The sequence below is a fragment of the Taudactylus pleione genome, unplaced genomic scaffold, assembly GCF_031769625.1.
Source record: "Taudactylus pleione unplaced genomic scaffold, aTauple2 ptg000436l, whole genome shotgun sequence".
In the NCBI taxonomy this organism is placed as follows: domain Eukaryota; kingdom Metazoa; phylum Chordata; class Amphibia; order Anura; family Myobatrachidae; genus Taudactylus; species Taudactylus pleione.
The window spans coordinates 386018-406323 of NW_028284838.1; the positions used below are offsets into that span (position 1 = coordinate 386018).

The window sequence follows — 20306 nt, forward strand, 5'->3', positions numbered from 1 at the left end:
TGCACCTGAGTGATATTACTGAAGTGATTGAGCAGCTTCCAACTTGTATTTCTGTACAGTAACTATACATCTCTTCCAGACACGCTTCCCCATACCCTGTAAGTAACTATTATATCCGCTGCTGCACAGGCTGTACATTAACTATACTCACACTGATAGTGACAGGCGGTCTCACACACACCAATAGTGACAAGGAGCCAATTGGATGTGGAGACACTGTAGGATTGCTATTAGCTGCGGTGCATACAGACAGATTATATCGGTCACTACAGCGCGTCCTGCGGGACACGCTCATTTTGCAAACAAAGAGTCCCTTACTGCTTATAGTGCATAAAGGACGCTCTGTAGAGCGTAGATGCAAAGAAAGCTGTAGAAGGTAAGTGATGTTTAGTGGGGGCACATCCCATCTCAACTCTAAATTAAAATGCAGCTGCCCAGTGCATGTACTACATGGAAAAGCAGCCAGTATGGTTCTGTATGCAGACAAAATGTAAAAAACACATTTACATTGATCAAATGTTTTATTGATTGTCCTACACTAATTTTACTCTGCTGTGTAACCAATTAATTTCCTACATTTGACAGGGTGCTTGGGGAGCAATACATTTATCTATAGACTTTATATTCAACCACCAATCTTGATGTATAATTTTATAAGCTTGGGTCCTTATGGCAAATCGATTTATTGATGCATTTAGACATGTGCTGTACCCTGAAAACAGTCATACGCTATTAATAAATGGAAAGCACGGATGGCTATGACAAGTTGGTTGAACTTATGATAATAGAAATTACTTATTTACCCACTGAAGGTAAAGGCAGGGAACCTGCAGCTGCAATCTGCATACATAAAATTAACTAAAACATAACAGACCAGACTGTAGGGTGATTCCGGACACAGACTACATAAACATTGGACACTGCTGAAAAATACATATTTAGACGGACAATTCATAAACGCACAGTAAATAATAAGAACAGTAAAATGGCCACGCATGTATTAATGTTCTTTATTCCGTGATTGGACATTGAGCTTGGCTGTTTTCTTACAGTGTGTGAAAAGCTTCAGTATTACAGCAAGGCCAGTTAGAAGTAACTTACGGTTCTCTGAGAAGCTATTACTCTACATCACTTAATATATTACACCAGACAGTTCAACAGCACCTAGTGAACTGCCAATGAGTGAGGGTGAACTGACTATTTTTAATTAAGCTAAAGTATTTGCTTAATTTATACAATAGCTTCATCCTTAACCAGATCCACACAGGAATTTTGTGTTCTAAAACTGTGTTACACGTTCAAGGGGTTTCACAAAAACCAACAATGAACTGTCCTATCTGCTGTAACCAGACTCCAGAAAGTCCTAAAATATAAACCGAACAGCAGAAAATCGATGATCTGTCAGATAAAAACAGAGATGGGTTCAGATCGGCGGCGGATCATAATAAACATGGTCAGTTCTTGTATTTTCCTTTCTTTGCTGGAAGTTGCCCAGTGGCTTCCAGATATTTGTTAACCAGTTCTTCCTGGGTATTAGCTAAACAAGGTTGGTACTTGCTGTACTCCATTGTGTATTCACCTTTCCCCTAAACAAAGAAAAAGAATTAGCATTTATGAAAGCTAAATGGTTTTATTACCTGTATAATACTTAAAGCCACATGCTTAATGTAAAATATTATGAAAGGGAAGGTAAGAGAAGTAATAAAACATAACAAAAAGGAATACATACACTTGTTCATCACTATATATCATCAACATGCAGGAGAATGACAAAGTTAAAATGAGGCTTAAAGCATTATACAGTGCCGACATGTTTACAGTTCTACTGTGTACAGTATACTGCCGCATGTTTACAGTTCTACTGTGCACAGTATACTGCCGCATGTTTACAGATCTACTGTGTACGGTATACTGCAGCATGTTTACAGATCTACTGTGTACAGTATACTGCCGCATGTTTACAGTTCTACTGTGTACAGTATACTGCCGCATGTTTACAGATCTACTGTGTACGGTATACTGCAGCATGTTTACAGTTCTACTGTGTACAGTATACTGCCGCATGTTTACAGATCTACTGTGTACGGTATACTGCAGCATGTTTACAGATCTACTGTGTACAGTATACTGCCGCATGTTTACAGTTCTACTGTGTACAGTATACTGCCGCATGTTTACAGATCTACTGTGTACGGTATACTGCAGCATGTTTACAGTTCTACTGTGTACAGTATACTGCCGCATGTTTACAGATCTACTGTGTACGGTATACTGCAGCATGTTTACAGTTCTACTGTGTACAGTATACTGCCGCATGTTTACAGATCTACTGTGTACGGTATACTGCAGCATGTTTACAGTTCTACTGTGTACGGTATACTGCAGCATGTTTACAGATCTACTGTGTACGGTATACTGCAGCATGTTTACAGTTCTACTGTGTACAGTATACTGCCGCATGTTTACAGATCTACTGTGTACGGTATACTGCAGCATGTTTACAGTTCTACTGTGTACAGTATACTGCCGCATGTTTACAGATCTACTGTGTACGGTATACTGCAGCATGTTTACAGATCTACTGTGTACAGTATACTGCCGCATGTTTACAGTTCTACTGTGTACAGTATACTGCCGCATGTTTACAGATCTACTGTGTACGGTATACTGCAGCATGTTTACAGTTCTACTGTGTACAGTATACTGCCGCATGTTTACAGATCTACTGTGTACGGTATACTGCAGCATGTTTACAGTTCTACTGTGTACAGTATACTGCCGCATGTTTACAGATCTACTGTGTACGGTATACTGCAGCATGTTTACAGATCTACTGTGTACGGTATACTGCAGCATGTTTACAGTTCTACTGTGTACAGTATACTGCCGCATGTTTACAGATCTACTGTGTACGGTATACTGCAGCATGTTTACAGTTCTACTGTGTACAGTATACTGCCGCATGTTTACAGTTATGCCAATACTGTTAAAATCCTTTAAGCTGCATTTTAACTTTGTTTGTATATACCTGCTGACATTCTCTTGCCAACTTCTGCATGTTGACATAATTGTCAATATGCAGAAAGCATACCACCAAAAATACCCATGTCATTCATATACATAGCCTACAATTTGTAAGAACTGTATATATTTATACAGAAGAGCAATCTCACTGTGATTACAGTAAATATATTTCTTCTTCATCCTTTGGGAACACAGGAACATTGGGCTAAAGCAAGTGAAGTGAAGATCCAAGGCACTTTTAAATATATTTAACTCTCCCTTTATACCCCATTTGGCTGCTGTCATTTTTCCTGAAATAACACAGGAACAACCTAGGTACCTCTGGGGGACAAGTCAGAAAACCTCCAAAAGCCCCCCGCCCACCCCTGCCCCAAACCACAGGTAAATGGGGGGAATCAGGATGCTGATCTTGGAAGACAGAATTGCCCACTAGCTGGGTCCCTTCCACAACACAACTACCCTTAGGAATAGGCTAGCAAAGCAGTGACCTGACTTCTTCCCTAAAGAGATATTTACTGCATTTTTAAGCACTACATGAAAAAGAACTACTCTGTCTAATCGGCTTTTCAGACCATAAATATTGCAGAAGTGCAACACAGTAAAGGTTATTATTCAATCCAGCCTTGTTTTTGATAGAAGTCAATATCAGAGACATAAAATACAAACCTCTGTACAAGATCGCAGTTCACTTGAATAGCCAAACATATCATTAAGTGGAACCTGCAAAACAAAGTAAGATATCACAATATTGCAGATCAAATACACAACGACAATCCAACTATTCAGTTACTGTAGTGCATCAGAACATGATAAAGCATGTAATAACTAATGAGTGTCTCTTGTGCACTACAGTTTCAATGAGGGCTGTAAACACAGATTGACTTACATCAGCATATAGTGTAAAATAGTCCTCTGCTCCGTCTTGGCCTACAATTACTCCATGTCTGCGGTTGATGCCAGCAATCACAAGCCCTTGGAATTCATTTGGTGCATTGACTTCTACAGACATTATTGGTTCCAGGATGGATATTGTTGCCTGCTCCAAAGCTGAGTAAATAAATGCACATTAATAGTAAAAATCATAAATACTAAAACCTTAATGCCGTTACTTCTGGGTTATGCATACTGAGGTGTGGAGTTGGACACTAGCTAATTAAAAACTCTCTCCCACCCCCTATATAACCCCTCCACTGCCACCCTGAGCTCAGTCTATGTTTAACAAAGCTGGAAAAATCCCCACGGAAGAACTGAGAAACCAGAGACCAACAGGTAACTTGTACGAAACCAAACAAGGGAGGGATCGCTGCATCCCCCAGATAGACTCCAAGGAAGAGATTTTGGGGTGAGTAGAAATAGAATTTCCTTAATCATCCATCATTACTTTTGGGATATACCAAAGCAAGCCAATTAAAGGGGGGGGGGGTGGTGGGGGGGGATTGCGTCAGAACAGTCCACTCTAAGCATTTTCCGCCCAACACTGGCTTCCCTTGCCCCAAATGTATGGAAGCGGTAACATTTTGTAAAAGTGCTTACGGATGACCAGGTAGCTGCTTTGCACAGCTGCTCAACCGAGGCACCATGCCGTATAGCCCAAGAGGCTCAGACAGCCGAGTGGGCCCGAATTGAGGCCAGAACAGTCACATTAGAGCACAAATATGCCTGTCTAATGGCAGAAGTGACTCATCTAGCGACGGAACCTTTCGAGGCAGGCCAGTCTCTTTTTGGTGCATCAATCACCAACAGGGATTCTGTACGCCTCAAAGATGCAGTGCGGTCCAAGTAAAAGCGTAATGCACGTACCACATCCAACAGTGCTAAGGCAGAATCTTCATTAGTTACTGATTCCTGGCGAAAAGCAGGAAGGACAATATCCTGGTTAATGTGGAAAGCTGATAACACCTTTGGAAGAAAGAAAGGTTTAGGGCCATATTCAATTGCCGGTGAAAAGGCGTTCTCGGCGATACATTTTCGCCGATGACGTAATTTTCGCCAATATGGACTTTTCCCCGTATTGAATTCTTCAGACTTTTCACCGGTGCGGAAAGTCAATGGTTCGAACCCTGCAAAAAAAGTATCACCTACAGTATGAATAGGTGTCGGAAAAAAGTGCAGAAATGGGGTTTTGGGGTACATACTTCCAGAAACCACCCATCAGCCCTTGGACGGTTACCCAAAGAAAACTGTCAAAAAATTTTTTTAAAGTTACCCAGGACACCCCAAAAAAGTACTTTTTTGGGGGGGCAATAAAAACCAAAGTTGGGGGACAAACTTCTAAACTAGCGAAATAGACTTGGGGGGTCCCCAAGTATGCCACAGGTGTTTTGTTTATTGCAGTGGTTGCGGCAGGTGGATTTTTAACGATTTTTAAAAGTTCATATTAGCCACTTTAAAATATGCTTGCACCCATTTTCATGTACCCCAAATTTGCTGGGACTATTCACTTTTCCCAAAAAACCTTGCTAAATGCTATTCTTCATCACTTATTCAAAAGAGGCTAACAGCACCTATTGATACCATTTAAAGACCCAAAATACCTTCACAGCAGGGCTATTCGGGGGTACCCATAGTGAACCCTCATGTCACAGCATCTTTAAGGGGGTGTCAGGCTGATTTCCCCAAAAATTACCACTTTTCGCTCACTTAGTCTTCGCCGGGTACCGTTTTTGCTGATTTGGAATTGAATACGGGGATACGTGGGGACGAGAGCAATACTTTATCGCACCCAAAACCTCCGATGTCGGCGAAAAGTCCGGCAACAGACTTTTCAGATGTAATTGAATATTGCCCTTAGTGCATGACACTACCCTATCCTCACAAAAAATGAGAAGCGGAGATTTACAGGAAAGAGCCACTAAACTCAGATAACTTTCTGGCCGAGGATGGCCAAAAAGCAAAAGAACCTTCAAAGTAAGGTATCGCAATTCTATAGACTCCAAAGGCTCGAATGGAGCCTTTTGAAGTGCCTCCAAAACTAAATTCAAGTCCCAAGGTGGGACTGGCAGAACATAAGGAGGCTGTATGCGAAGAATACCCTGCTGAACTTCTGGAATGGAGACCAATTTCCTTTGAAACATGGTCAACAGGACCGAAATTTGTCCCTTATGAGAGGACAATCTAAGACTCTTAACCAAGCCCTCTTGTAGAAAAGACAAGATGCGAGACATTCTGAACCGTTCAGGTTTGAACTTGTGTTGTTCACACAAAGAAATATATAACTTCCATATCAGATGATAAATCTGGGAAGCGACTGGTTTGCGAGCCTGTATCATGATTTTCACCACAGACTCTGAAAACCCTTTGGCCCTTAAATTAATGGATTCAAGAATCATGCCCTCAAAGCCAAGCGAAACAAATCTGTGTGATGGCATGGACCCTGAAGTAACAGATCTGGACGCAGACGATATGGAACATCTGCCAACATGTTCTGAAGATGGCACGGCCAGTCTGGAGCCCCCAGAATGACCGGCCGTGCAACTGATCGAATCCGCCTAATTACCTCTGGCAACATTACCAGAGTAGGAAAGATGTATCCCAGCTGAAACACCCAAGGTGCTGTCATGGCATCCACCAGAGATGCCTGAGGATCCTGGCACCGAGATCCGTACCTTGGAAGTTTCTTGTTTAGACGAGAAGCCATTAGATCTAGGTCTGGAGATCCCCCATCTGGCAACGATTTCTGCAAACACCTCCTGGTGTAAATCCCATTCCCCTGGGTGCACACTGTGGCAACTTAAGAAGCCCTCCTCTCAGTTGTCCACCCCTGAAATGTGAATTGCTGAAATAGCTGGAACCCAATTTTCTACCTAGTGAATGATGTGAGAAACCTCCCTCATTGCTTGCCAGCTGCGTGTGCCACCCTGCTTGTTTATGTAAGCAACTGCTGTGGCATTGTCAGATTGGATTCGCACTGGTAAATTCCTCAGAAGGTATTGAGCCTGGATCAATGCATGTCGAATTACCTTTAATTCCAGTATATTGATGGGAAGAGAGGCTTCCTGGACAGACCAAAGACCCTGCAAGTGTCTGTCTAGAACCAACACCCCCCCCCCCCCCAGCCTGTTAGGCTGGCATCTGTGGTGACAATGGTCCAATTTTTTTACTGACAATTGGCAACTTCTGTTCAGATTTGTATCCTGTAGCCACCGCCAGACAGACTGCCGGGTCTACAGTGATAATCTGGACATCTGCCTGTTTCATCGAGAATCTGGATTTACCCATCGAAGTAGTAATTGGTTTTGTAGAGGTCAGGCATGAAATCTGGTGAAAGGAACAGCTTCGAAAGAAGCCACCATTTTTCCCAGGGAACTACTTTGAGGAATCTAAAATATAAAACATATTTTGATTTGTTTAACACTTTTTTGTTTACAACATAATTCCATATGTGTTCTTTCATAGTTTTGATGTCTTCAGTATTAATCTACTATGTGAAAAATTATTTAAATAAACAAAAACCATTGAATGAGGAGGTGTGTCCAAACTTTTGACTGGTACTGTGTCTGTATATATATATATATATATATATATATATATATATATATATATATATATATATATATATATATATATAAACAGGTTAACACACAAGTATAATCCTAATAGCCTCCTTATCTTAGGTAATACTCAGCCATCCCCCTGTAATCTGTTGAACTCCCAGACAGACGCTGATGTTGTATGCTATACTGATCAACTGCCTTAGAAAATACTTAGGGGAGGCGTGGCCGGGCAGCGTCCTGCTTCACTCAGAACACCTACTACAATTATAGCCTCCGGAGTTCCCCGGAGAACACTGCAGCCCGAAATTATGACGCCATCCACAGCGCGCTGACACGTGCAGTGCGCTGCGTCCTGGGACCCATCAAAGCCCCTATCGCCACAAAAGCCTAGCAGCGTGTTGCTGCTCTGCAATTCCTTACACCGGTAACGGTCAGGAACTGAAAGCGCCGTGGTGCTGTTAAAAGCCCTGGGGAGGTGTGAGACATGCCGGCTCTACACTGCGAGTAATAAGAAACCCAGCCAATCTGCTCACAAGCAGTGTGCGGGGAAGCAGTACATAAAGGCAAGCAGGTATTTTATAGATAATTGTAAAAGCTTACCTTCTCTTTGCCTGTAGCCCCCTCAGATGTGTGTGTAGCATGGAGAGAGACCCCCAGGGACTATGTAGTTTGGTGCCTCTCTCAGGGGCAGTCTTTAGAGTGGGATACAGGATTCACACAAACCTCTATCTAGATAAGCACTAGCAGAGAGGGAGTTGTTACCTGTTGCCAGGAACTAAGCACCCAAATCAAACATTAAAATAAAGAAATAAAACCTAAATAAATGCTAGGACATAGCCAGTGCCTTACTCCAAGGTACTAAAAACAAGACTGAGCTTAGGGAGGAAGGGGAGGGGCTAAATAGGGGGTGGGAGCCAGTATTCAATTAGCTAGTGTCTGACTCCACACCACACTATGCATAACCCAGAAGTAATGGCATCCCCCATATGGATGATAAAGGAAGATACTTATAGCACTGGTACAATTCAGAAGTCTAAAGCTGGCCACACTAGATCAACTTTCATCCAACCATCCAACTAGTTGATTGGTTGGAATGAAAATCTGGTAACGTATGGGAGTAAATGATGATCAGCAATTTGCTCCTAAATGCCAGAAAACAGATGAAAATGGACGTTCAGACAAGTTTGTTAAATGTTTGATCTAAACAATTTGTTCAAACAACAGTTTTTAGTCCATTTTCCGGCGTTTGGGAGCAAATTGCTGATTGTCATTTGCTTTCATTCCTTACCAGATTTTCATTCCAACCAATCAACTAGTTGGCTGGTTGGATGTAAGTTGGTCTAGTGTGTGGCTAGCTTAAGAAATATACTCCCAATTACAAACTTTACAGGCTACTGCAGAGAACAGACTTATTCTCCTTTTCCATTTTAGAGAGTGTCTTAAAAGATTAGGCTCCAATCTCATGAAGAGAACAGATACCTAGGTAATGATCACATACTCCAGACACTAGAAATTCGAAGATATGGAAATACGCCATAAGTCATAACAGGAGAGTTACGCAGAACAAACAGGACAAAACCTTTAATAAATGGCTTAAAGACACACATACAGAAAGGCCTTAATACCTTGTTTTACGGCTCCCTCGCCAGCTCTGATAAAGGATATTTCATTGGAATCCACAAGGTGATTAGCACCATCTTCCAGGACAAAGCGTATGCCAGAAACTTTGTGTCCAGTAAGAGTCCCTTTCTCACAAGCATCACGGAAACCCTTCAAACAACACATTATGCATCTCATAAAAACAGCACTTACTGATAAAGGTGCATATTTGCTGGTAGTTACATGGATGAGCATAGCTATAGTGGGTGCATGGAGTGCTATTGCTATGGAGCCCAGAAACTTAGGGGGCCCACCTCTGGGGCCTGACTCAATCCAATCCAGGTCATAAAGTTGTCTACTAGGTTCCCAGAATTGCCTGCTAAGCACTGTGAGACAAAACGTGAACTGGGGGAACTGTGTGGCATGTGTACTGGCAGCATTACAGTGTGGCATATTGTTATCTTGGGACACTACATTGTGACATAATATGAACTGGGGTCACTGTGCCATATAATGTGAACTAGGACACTAGTACGGGGAATAACATTAACTAGGGCACCACTATAGGTTATAAAATGAACTAGAGCACTACTATAGCGCATAAAATGAACAGCTGCTGTGGAGAGAGAAAAGTGTCTAGGAGGGGCCCCTTTAAAATGTTGCTATGGGGCCCACAAAGATCTGGCTACGCTCCTGGTTACTCGATACATTAAGTTTAGTAGTTAAATGCAAATGTTTCTTCCCACCTAACTCCCATGTTTTGTGTTTTTTTTTGTTCTTAAAAACATAAAAATATTTTAGGTGGAGTTCTTGCTTTTAGAGAAATGTTTGCACTTCGCTTTTTTAGGTTCATTTCTTTAGATATATGTAGTATTTAGGGGAATGGGATTGAAATGCCGGCGGCTTCCCAAGACTCCATTCTCTATATGCACTGATTGACAAAACTTGGGAGAACAATTAGGCGCTCATCTGAACAACAGAATATACAAACAATACATCATTAGGGCAGGATTGTAGTGTATAACGCTGCACAGAAAGAGCTCTGGATTGTGCCACAAGCTCCCCCTAGTGACAATACTGATTATATAGAAAGATTACTTTTCAACAACTGTGAAGCTCATCAGCTCATCCCACCTCCATCATGCAGAGGAACATTTCCCTCCATGGCCTTACATTTCCTAGAACGTCTGAACAGCTATTTATTCAGGAATTCATTTGGAAGTTGCTAATTTACTGCTGCTGTACTGGTCTGTCTTGTATTGGTACCCAGCTTATAGCAATGCATGACATCAATGTTTTACCTTATCCTCCTAATTGCCTAACATACAAACACAGGAGGAGGGCTTTCTCCAGCCTTTTTGTTTATATACTGTAGTGTCAGTGAATGCCACCCGACATATGCCTCTGATATGCATGCTGATATTTATAATAAAATGACATTTGTCTTTGGCTTACTTTCTCCACAGCAGGGATATACTGTTTGGGGACATTAGTTCCTACTGTTCGGTCTTCAAATTCCACCTTTGTGTAGTTTTCATCATCGAGCGGTTCAATGAACCCAACAACCCTACCATACTGGCCTGAGCCACCAGACTGCTTCTTATGGGTGAAATCAAACCTGAAAAGAAAAAAGAGTGTAACACTCTCAGACAGTGCTGATGGTGAGGCCTTACCAGTGGCCTACACAGTGACAATATAGCCCCCCTCTTATTGCTATACTGCTACTAATACATACTCCTATCCCAACCGATTGCTTAAATTCACATAATCTGAATCCACAAATCCAAAGTGCCATCCCTCTGTTGTAAACATATTACCATTCATTGTTAGGTACTCTAATCTGTAATTGGTGGCTCCCACATACTTCTCTTTATATATTCAAGCATTATACTTAAGAATCCACACTTTTGTCCATTCCCTTATTTCTTCTAAATCATAATTTCATTTAACTCTCATCAACCGTGATGCACAACTTTATATCAAACTGCAAAACAAAATGTAGCATCACTAAAGATTATATTATTATACCAGAACCCAGACATGATCACCCAGCCCTTTACTGGCTTCCAGCACTACCTTAACTTGCCCCAATGGCTCATACTTTCCAACTTTTACCTGACCCCACACAGGAGATGTGCGAAGGGAGAGCCCATGTCAGAAGAGCACAGGGGTGGCCGTCATGAATCACATCACTGAGGCAATGCAGCCTTTGATACAATGGTACAATCTGCAGCATTGTGAACAACTCTTTCCTGTCCTTTAGCCAAACCTTTATCTTTTCCAATAAATTTGTGTCACATTCAAGGAATTTCAGCTTCATATGTCATTTGTGGGATACCATATCAAATGCCTTACAAAAAGTCAAAATACCCAGATGCTGCCAAGGCCTTTGACTCGGTGGAATGGGTCTAATCTTTCTGAGGTTCTAAAGTCTGGCCTTGGGCCTAATATTATCCTGTGGGTCCAACTGTCATATTCCTCCCCTGCAATCAGACTTTGCATTAATGGCAATACTACGGCTTCGTTTGAAATTAGTTTATATAGCAACAAAAGTTTTTTCCTCTATTAACAGGATTGTTTCCGCCTTTATTTGGGGAGACATGAGGGCCAGGCTTAAATTTAGTCCATTAGGTCTAAAGCCTCAGGGGGTCTCCCAACATTTGGTGGGCTGAGCGCAGAACATCCTGGGGCAGCACGTTGACAGGCTTCCTCGCTGAGCAGATGGGGTCTCCTCTAACCTCCCTACAGTCTATTTTAGCAGCTACTAAATCCACTACACTTGCACATTAGTCCAGCAGGTACTCTAGTGCTTTTAATGATCCAGATTCTGCACTCTGCTCCGCAGGATGGTAAAGGGGGTGGGGGTGTTTATTCTCCCACTTAATTATGGGGGGCTTTAGACACGCAGAGTTCCAGTCCTCACACAACCAAGTTCCCCTCCTCACACTTTTGGTTATGGCGCAGCCTCCCTAGAGTGCTGTTCGCACATATCCTTGGGCGCGATTTAGTCAGTGATGTCGGTGGTCACAGACATCTACATCACTGGCAGAGGCCGGAGCAGGAAATCCGTCCTGAACATGTGCAGAATGTATTTCTTCTTTTACAGCCGGTGGACAGTAAGGTCTTATGGGATGCGACAGTGTCCATGAAAGCCATGTAACCGTGCCAGGTGAGTGGTTAATGTATGTTCTGTGGCATTCTTTGCGTTTATAAGCATTTATGATAATAAAAAGTCACTACATGATTATTAGTTTTTTGTTGCAAAAACAATAAATGCATTATTTCGCGACTAAAATTTAATAATCAGCAAATAGTAGATTTAAATTGTTTATTGTCCGTTGGTCATTTTATCTTTATCAAATAAAGGGAACATGTATTTCATGTTCCTGCAACCTTCTAACATTATGTAAGCAATTTCTATATGATAATAGTATATACTGCAGTAATTGTTTTGGAAAATATTTTTTTATTAATAGTAATAAGCATCACTATGCAGTGTTATTCATCTTGTTTGTATTAAAAATAAAAAGTTTACCCTAATAGTGTTTTTATGATTATATACACGGTTATGTTAAAAGATACACTATAGTGTGTTTTTTCGAAATCTTAGAGTAAATAGTATAGGATTTATGCCATATTTAAAATGATATTGTTATATTTCATAACTAAAACAATAACTTTTTATATAAACACAAGGTACTTTAAAAGGGTAATCTTTTCTTATTTTTTTTGAAAATAGATACAAACAAGTCTTGTTTTTGAAAACTAATAAAATTCACTTGATAACATTTTTTTTTTAAAAAGTCAAAATATCCACTAGATTCAATTAATTTCCTTGCTACTGATCATTAGTTATGTAAAGCTTTAAAAAATGTTTCAATCTATATTTGCATGTGATTCGCATATTTCATACAAACTAACATGCATTTGGTCTAAAATAGCAATTGTGAGAGCATAAAAATATTATGAATTTGTTAATGATGAATTCACAATTATATCTTCTGAGATCAGATGACAGCTAAAACTCTACAACAATAAATGATTCTTTCCCTGCAATGGTTTGGATCTTTAGAATGTTTCAGTCAAGAAAATGTCACCATAACCTTACAAGTCACTGTGCAATTCAGGGTGGAAGTTGGCAATCTTCAGGAGTCCAAAGTTTCTATCTCAGCTCAGCTAAGAGCAGCTCCCCTCTCCACCCTTCCTGTGATGTCAGCACTGTGCAGCTTCCTGATTCCAGCTAGAATAATGATATAGGACTCCCTCCCATACTGCAGCTCACACGCTGTAAGATCAGTGCAGATTCATTGTGTTCTCCCACCACCTGCTGCAATATCATGGAATCTATAAACCCCTCACATTACCCGGCTTCCAGGGCTGCGGGGGTGGCCGTGGACCACATCAACTACAAATTGGCGGGTCCAAACAGACTCTTTGATCAACAACCAGTGGCAAGTGCCAGCAAGAAGGTGAGATTAACAGAAATGGGTTTGATGCCAAGGCACACAACACAATTGTCAGACAGACACATGCATATTAAAAAGGTATAATGTCTCACTCTTCGATAAGGTCTGTATTGTGTAATTTCTAACACACCTTATCACCATTTGTTTATAAAGCATGGACATATTAAACAGTATATGATACAAATTACATGCACGGACATGAAACAGAATCTTACAATCTAAGATGTGGGGAACGCTTGATACATATGATCAGGGCCGGCCCTAGCCCAAATTTTTTGGTAAGAGTATATTTTTTGGCGCCCCCCCTATGCAGTGCCCCTTTTACAGTGCCCCCGGTAGTGGTCCCCCCTGTACAGTGCCCCTCATGCCCCCAGTAGTAGTCCCCCTATGCAGTGCCCCCAGTAGTGGTACCTCCTATGCAGGGCCCTTTATATAGTGCCCCCAGTAGTGGTCCCCCCTGTGCAGTGCCCCTTGTGCCCCCAGTAGTAAGCCCCTTATATAGTTCCCCTAGTAGTAGTTCTCCTATGTAGTGCCCCCAGTAGTAGTCCCCCCTCTGCAGTGCCCCTTGTGCCCCCAGTAGTAAACCCCTTATATAGTGCCCCAGTAGTACTACCCCCCGCCGCCCCCCCCCTATGCGGTGCCCCCCAGTAGTGGTACCCCCTATGCAGGGCCCCTTATATAGTGCCCTCCAGTAGTAGCCCCCCCCTTGTAGTGCCCACATAGTGCCCCTGACATTTACCGGGCATCCCCCGGATCATACATCGGGGATAAGCGGTATCAGTGCACGTTATGTCCACTGATACCGCTTCTTACATCTCCCCCATTGTGCCTAATAACCGATGCAGGGAAAGTGCACTGATTATACCATTTGAATGTGTACATCATTTTTTTCTAAGTATTTAACAGCTACATAATGGGTGTAAGGTGCAATCAGGGAGATTACTAGACTCTTCAGGGAGATTGTTTCTATTTCAGGGAATCTCCCTGACAATCAGGGAGGACTGGTAAGTATGGCATGGTCTGGTTACATGAGCTATGAAACATATCTCAAGAAACAGGAAGTTTAGAAATCCCAGAAAAAAATAGCATTAAAATAGATTTATTCCATTTCTTTTACAGAGCATTGTAGGAATGGGGAATACATACCTGCTCACATTTGCTATAAAAGATAGTTTGAATGAGGTAAGTGCAAATGATCCTGTAAAGACTAATGTGGGCGATGTACTATTACACCCAGTGCTGGCTGGACTGGATGGGTGATGCAGTCTGGCCAATAAGCCAACATTTCTACTGCAACAGATTCAAGTTATACCAGTGTGACCAGTAATAATACCAAGTCCATGTTATGTTCACAGGCACTGCCCTCTCCTTCCAGACACAAGTGCCAGCATTATGTATCTGGAGCAGAATAAGTAATCCAAATTAAATCAAAGACAATATACAAAAGCATTACATCATAATGCAATCTTTTACAACAAGTAAATAGATAAGTATATATATCAAAGTGTGATTACATATTACCTACTGATTTCTGCTGTGCCAATTAGTTTTAAAGAGACTGTGCCAACACATTCTAATAGAGATTTGCGGTCTCGGTTTTGCTCTGTTCTTTTTGACAAAATTATCGCAAGTTTGGATTAGTTCAGATTTATTTTATTGGCTATCCAAAACACGCGATAGCCAATAAGATGCCATTTTTGAGAGCCAAATATATCTGAGTAAAACCGAACCCGCACGTCTCTAATCAGAGTAATTAATAAAAGAATATTGGGGAGTTGAACACTAGTCAGTTATAATTGCTCCCGCATTGCAGGCATAGAACTAGATTTGTACGCATTCATGCAACCGTCCCTGTCCATATGCTTGGTTTCTTAGCAGTCAGCATTAATCAAGGCTCACTTGCACCAGCCCTATCCCCTATCCAACAGATCCATCTGAAAACAAAATTCTGCGGAGCCCCCAATTCCATTGACAGACCCTCACTAAACTCACTCTACATGCAAACACCCCGTTAACACTCATTTACGCCCATTCAACTGCAAGTGGAGATGTAAACGGGTTGCATATGACTGTGAATCACCCATAAATGTACACCCACTGCTCCAGAACATGCGCAGAGTGCAAACAAGCAGGACCCGACAACTAAACAGACTACCGTTCACTCTGCATCATTATGTGAAAAGTGACTGCTGGAAGACCACACTGTATGCACAACCCACTAAGAATATATAAATAAGCCCTCGCAGTAGAGCAAGACTAACTCCATATATATGGTCCTAGCCACAGCTTTTACCGGGTGCTAAGGTGATAGAATATCTGGAACAGCAATTTATATGAAATAAGGCACTTTATGGAATAACCTTATGCAGGTCCAGTGGTAAAATACTGGTTGAAGCTGGGTACTCACTCTGCACTCTGATGTGTACCCAGTGAAGCAATTGGTGAAATCCCCCCCCCCCCCACACACACCAACAAGCCAGCATATCGGGCAGCCGGTACACACTAGACGAACCGGTGCCTGACCGCCCAATATGTTAGCCCCCGCCGCATCCAGCCATCAGTCGTGGAGGGTAATTTATGTTCATTTTTATTTTATCTTTTTGCAGCATCAGGATCTCCTTGATGAGGATGACTAGATGGACTCGTCGCTCGCATTTTAGGTGTACAGATGTACATATGTCTCATACATCAGGCAGCGCACCAGCAGACTATGCTGATTAAATCTCATGGGACCTGGCGCACAGAGAGGGGCATTTTAGCCCGATTACAGTAAAGATGTGTAAGGACACTATATGAGGAAGACGAGTTCCACTGGTCATCCACAGTGAAGGGGTTAAAGACATATTGGGGTACTGTTAGGCAATGTAGGGGTTACGTAAAAGTAGCTATAACAATTTGTTATTATCACCTCAGCAACCTCCAATACCCTGCACTGCAGAAGTCTTATACTACACAAGTGACCAGAACAAACCGCCTAAAGTGACTTTCACACTACAGACTGAGCCCCAGCATTACACAGCAGCAAAAGACAAAGAATTTTTCAATAGAATGAAGAATGTTTCAGAACCACTAGTTGCTGATAATATTCCAGGTAATATACTACTTAAAACCTGAAAATGATAATTCAGAAAAAAAAAAAAACACCTGTAAATTGTAATAATATTTTCTGTGCAATATAAACTTGTAGATAAGTTTGGCAACGTAAAACCAGATATGGAGCCTATATGGCACCTGGCACTGGCTGCTGCAAGTTATGTCAAGTGGCAAAACTCCACAGAAGGAACCTTCTACAGAATGGCAGCTATTGACCACGTCAAGCAGTTGGTGAGTCCTACATACTGCTCATGTACTGTATGTGAGGGGGAAGGATGAAGTAACCGTTACAAAGGTCGGAAGACACCTCTGTGAAAACTTCTATTTTGCAACAGCTAAGCTATAAAAGAGTCTCTATAATATATATATATGTGTATATATATATATGTGTATATATATATATATATATATATGTGTATATATATATATATATATATATATATGTGTATATATATATATATATATATATGTGTATATATATATATGTGTATATATATATATATATATATATATGTGTATATATATATATATATATATATATATGTGTATATATATATATATATATATATGTGTATATATATATATATATATGTGTATATATATATATATATGTGTATATATATATATATATATATGTATATATATATATATATATATGTATATATATGTGTATATATATATGTATATATATGTGTATATATATATATATATGTGTATATATATATATATATGTGTATATATATATATATATGTGTATATATATATATATATATATATATCTATATATATATATATCATAGGATCTGGTGAAGACATCTTTCTTTCCCAAGAGTTTAATAATTAATCCTAACAGCTAGTTCTGGGACACCTACTGCAGGGGTAATTCCTGAATAATTCATTCAATTATCTACTCTGGGTAACAGTAACAGCTTGAGATTTCATATGTCAGTGTGTGTATAGAGAAAAAATAAATAAATTATAAAATATAATATAAAGAGGTTTATTAGCCAGACAGCAGAGCTTAGGTGCCCGGCAGGGATCTGTGCAGCTGGTGCGAATATGTCCCTCCACACACAGGTACACAATACACTAAGCTGGCACTCCACAGTAATTAGAGAAAACCTTGCCCTGGTGCCATCAGAGGTAAAACACCTAATCAATATAGTACAAAGCAGTGGCACTCACGGGTCTTGTAGCCAACAAGACCCGTGAGAGTGCCACTGCTTTGTAGTATTATATATATATATATATATATATATATATATATATATTTTGGGGGGTAACAGAATCTACTCCGAGTAGTATAATGTTGTATCCGAATGTTATATTATTATTATTATTGATAATATATTGTGACAAGCTAGAGATCTGTCAGATAGATAAGAGGTTTATCTAATAAGACGCACTTTGCAGAAATATATTGGTAAATATTTAATGAAAGATATCAGTGTTCTATAGTCTAAATTGCACTAGGCTGACAAAAGCATTTTGGTTGCTATTAGTTACAGTAAACCAATGTTATTTTCATCACAGTGCTGCGTAATATGTTTTTACATAAAGGAAAATAATAATGATAATAAATAAATAATATCCTCACAAAAATCTGGGAGGGAGCAGCTCTAAAAAAACAGTTGTGAAATTACAGAACTGTATATTTCCTGAAATGTAAACACCACCACTTCCATAACATGGGGGTAACATACATGAGGAGGAGATTCACCATTTCATTTAGAATTTGCTCTGGGGAATAATGATGGTGTAGTGACCCACACAACTGGCGCAGCATAGAATGATAGTCAGGGATTTAGAGCAGCCTCAGTTAAAATGGGATGCCTACATATGGACAGCATCTGATAATTTGGCTGTGTCCCTCCTCTATGCAGGCCCAAGCTTTGCAGGCATGTACTGTATATGCAACAGCTCAATGGTCAGGGACTGACGCCCATGCAAACACTTGCTGTATACAAAGCACGCCCTCATGCAAGCTGCTTGAATAGCTAGGACTGGTCCAATTCGTCCAACAGTAATAGTAAGGTGCATTTGCAATTTACAGTTGCAGGACAAACTCCATTCTAGAGAAAAATCCACAATGAACCGTCCTATCTGGCATGTGCATCTGACTAAAGCTGGAAACACTTGCAGATCAGATAAATGCTCTGACCCGACAGGGCGATTATCTGATCTGTGTGCACTCTGTACACACCAAGATATTTTTAGCTCAGCGTGTAAATTCTTCAATAGCATCAGGAGGGCGGGGATCAGAATTTTTAAGCAGGACGTAAAATCCTGTCTTCCCAATACAACCTTTGCAGGAGTGTTTGAAGCCGTTTATCAGCCAACGCTCCTGTAAAGCTCCTGTATACACACTGTACAATAATCGGGCCATCATACGATTTTTGGCTGATCTGCCCGATAGTAGTATACTGTGTATTCAGATTTATAGCTAGCCTGCATTAGATAACAGTCTAATGCTATGCAACTTATATAATTTTACATGACAGAACCCCCTAACACTATGCTTTCTGCAGATAAGGCAAGACGATGTCCTGGAATTCCATTACTATATGCGGATCCATGAGATGGTCACACAGGTATGTATGTAGCAAGCAAAAAGGAAACAGAAAAAAATTAAATTCAAATAAGTAATAATATAGATATGGAATCGATTCAATATGCCCAAAACCTGGTGGTCTTTCAGATTAGGTGGCAGTTATGTAATTTGTAATACCATACCCAAATTGCATTTAAATTACTCCAACCTTTGCCCACACTACCCCTCTGACATTTTCCTCCTCATGGTGATCATAGGATGAGGCACTTGTGTGTATTATATTTAGGATAAGAGATCCCATACAATGAATAAGTAGCCGATAATGTAATCTGCCTCTCACACGTTGGGAAGATGACTGTAGACTGTAGATAGAAGCTCTTGGTCTGCATTTGGTCACCTTTCCATCAAACTAACTACCCCCCCAGTCATACTAGTTGTGAATCGGTCAGAGGGGCAGGACAGTCAGGACTCATCTGATCCGGCCCCAGACATTGGTCCTGTTGACCAACACATTTACATCGAACTTTAGGGAGATATAAATGACGGATCAATAAGTGGTAAATGTGTAATACACAAGTAGATTTTCATGTACTGACAACTCTCTCAATTGCAGGAAATGGTTCCGTGGCTTATAGAAACGTTATGGGAACCAACAGAAGGATTAAAAATAAAATCTCAACAACAGCTGCCAAAATACAATCCGGATGGGAACAACTGACAATAATTACTGTACCTTAGAAACCAGCAACAAAGTAAAATGTAATATTCCAAATACTACTTACGGCAAAGATTTCTGCACAGTCTCCCTGAACGCAACTTTAGGCTTGCCTAACGTACATGGGCAGTCATATTCCCTCTCCATCCGCTGAGGGGGGAAAAAAAAAAAAGGTAAAAACTGTGCAATAAAGTTTACAAATAAATATTGCTCATAACTACCATCAAAATATATTCTTGGAATTGTCTGAGGTACACTCAGAGAAGAGTTATTTTTCTTTAAATGTAGACAGTCTTTCTTCACAGCTAAACCAAGGTGATTTCTAATGGCACTTTGCATTTATTTTGTAGACAGATATATATATA

General features: G+C 40.5%; 2 protein-coding genes across 2 annotated transcripts in view; one reads left to right on the top strand and one right to left on the bottom strand.

The window, feature by feature from the left end:
* Positions 1–996: 996 nt before the first annotated feature.
* GFM1 (G elongation factor mitochondrial 1) overlaps positions 997–20306 on the bottom strand; it is a 42457-nt gene continuing 23147 nt past the window's right edge. Inside the window, exons 13-18 of the mRNA XM_088447671.1 lie at positions 20009–20091; positions 10572–10734; positions 9143–9287; positions 3911–4071; positions 3691–3744; positions 997–1586 (exon numbers count right to left, since the gene is read on the bottom strand). Coding sequence (XP_088303797.1) covers positions 1455–1586; positions 3691–3744; positions 3911–4071; positions 9143–9287; positions 10572–10734; positions 20009–20091 — 738 coding nt within the window. The 3' untranslated portion in view covers positions 997–1454. The remainder of the gene's footprint in view (positions 1587–3690; positions 3745–3910; positions 4072–9142; positions 9288–10571; positions 10735–20008; positions 20092–20306) is intronic.
* Positions 13346–20290, top strand: LXN (latexin). The gene is made up of 6 exons (XM_088447673.1): positions 13346–13585; positions 14702–14764; positions 16496–16673; positions 16770–16906; positions 19204–19266; positions 19840–20290. Exons 1-6 carry the CDS (start codon positions 13454–13456, stop codon positions 19942–19944), a joined length of 678 nt encoding a protein of 225 aa, XP_088303799.1. The 5' UTR covers positions 13346–13453; the 3' UTR covers positions 19945–20290.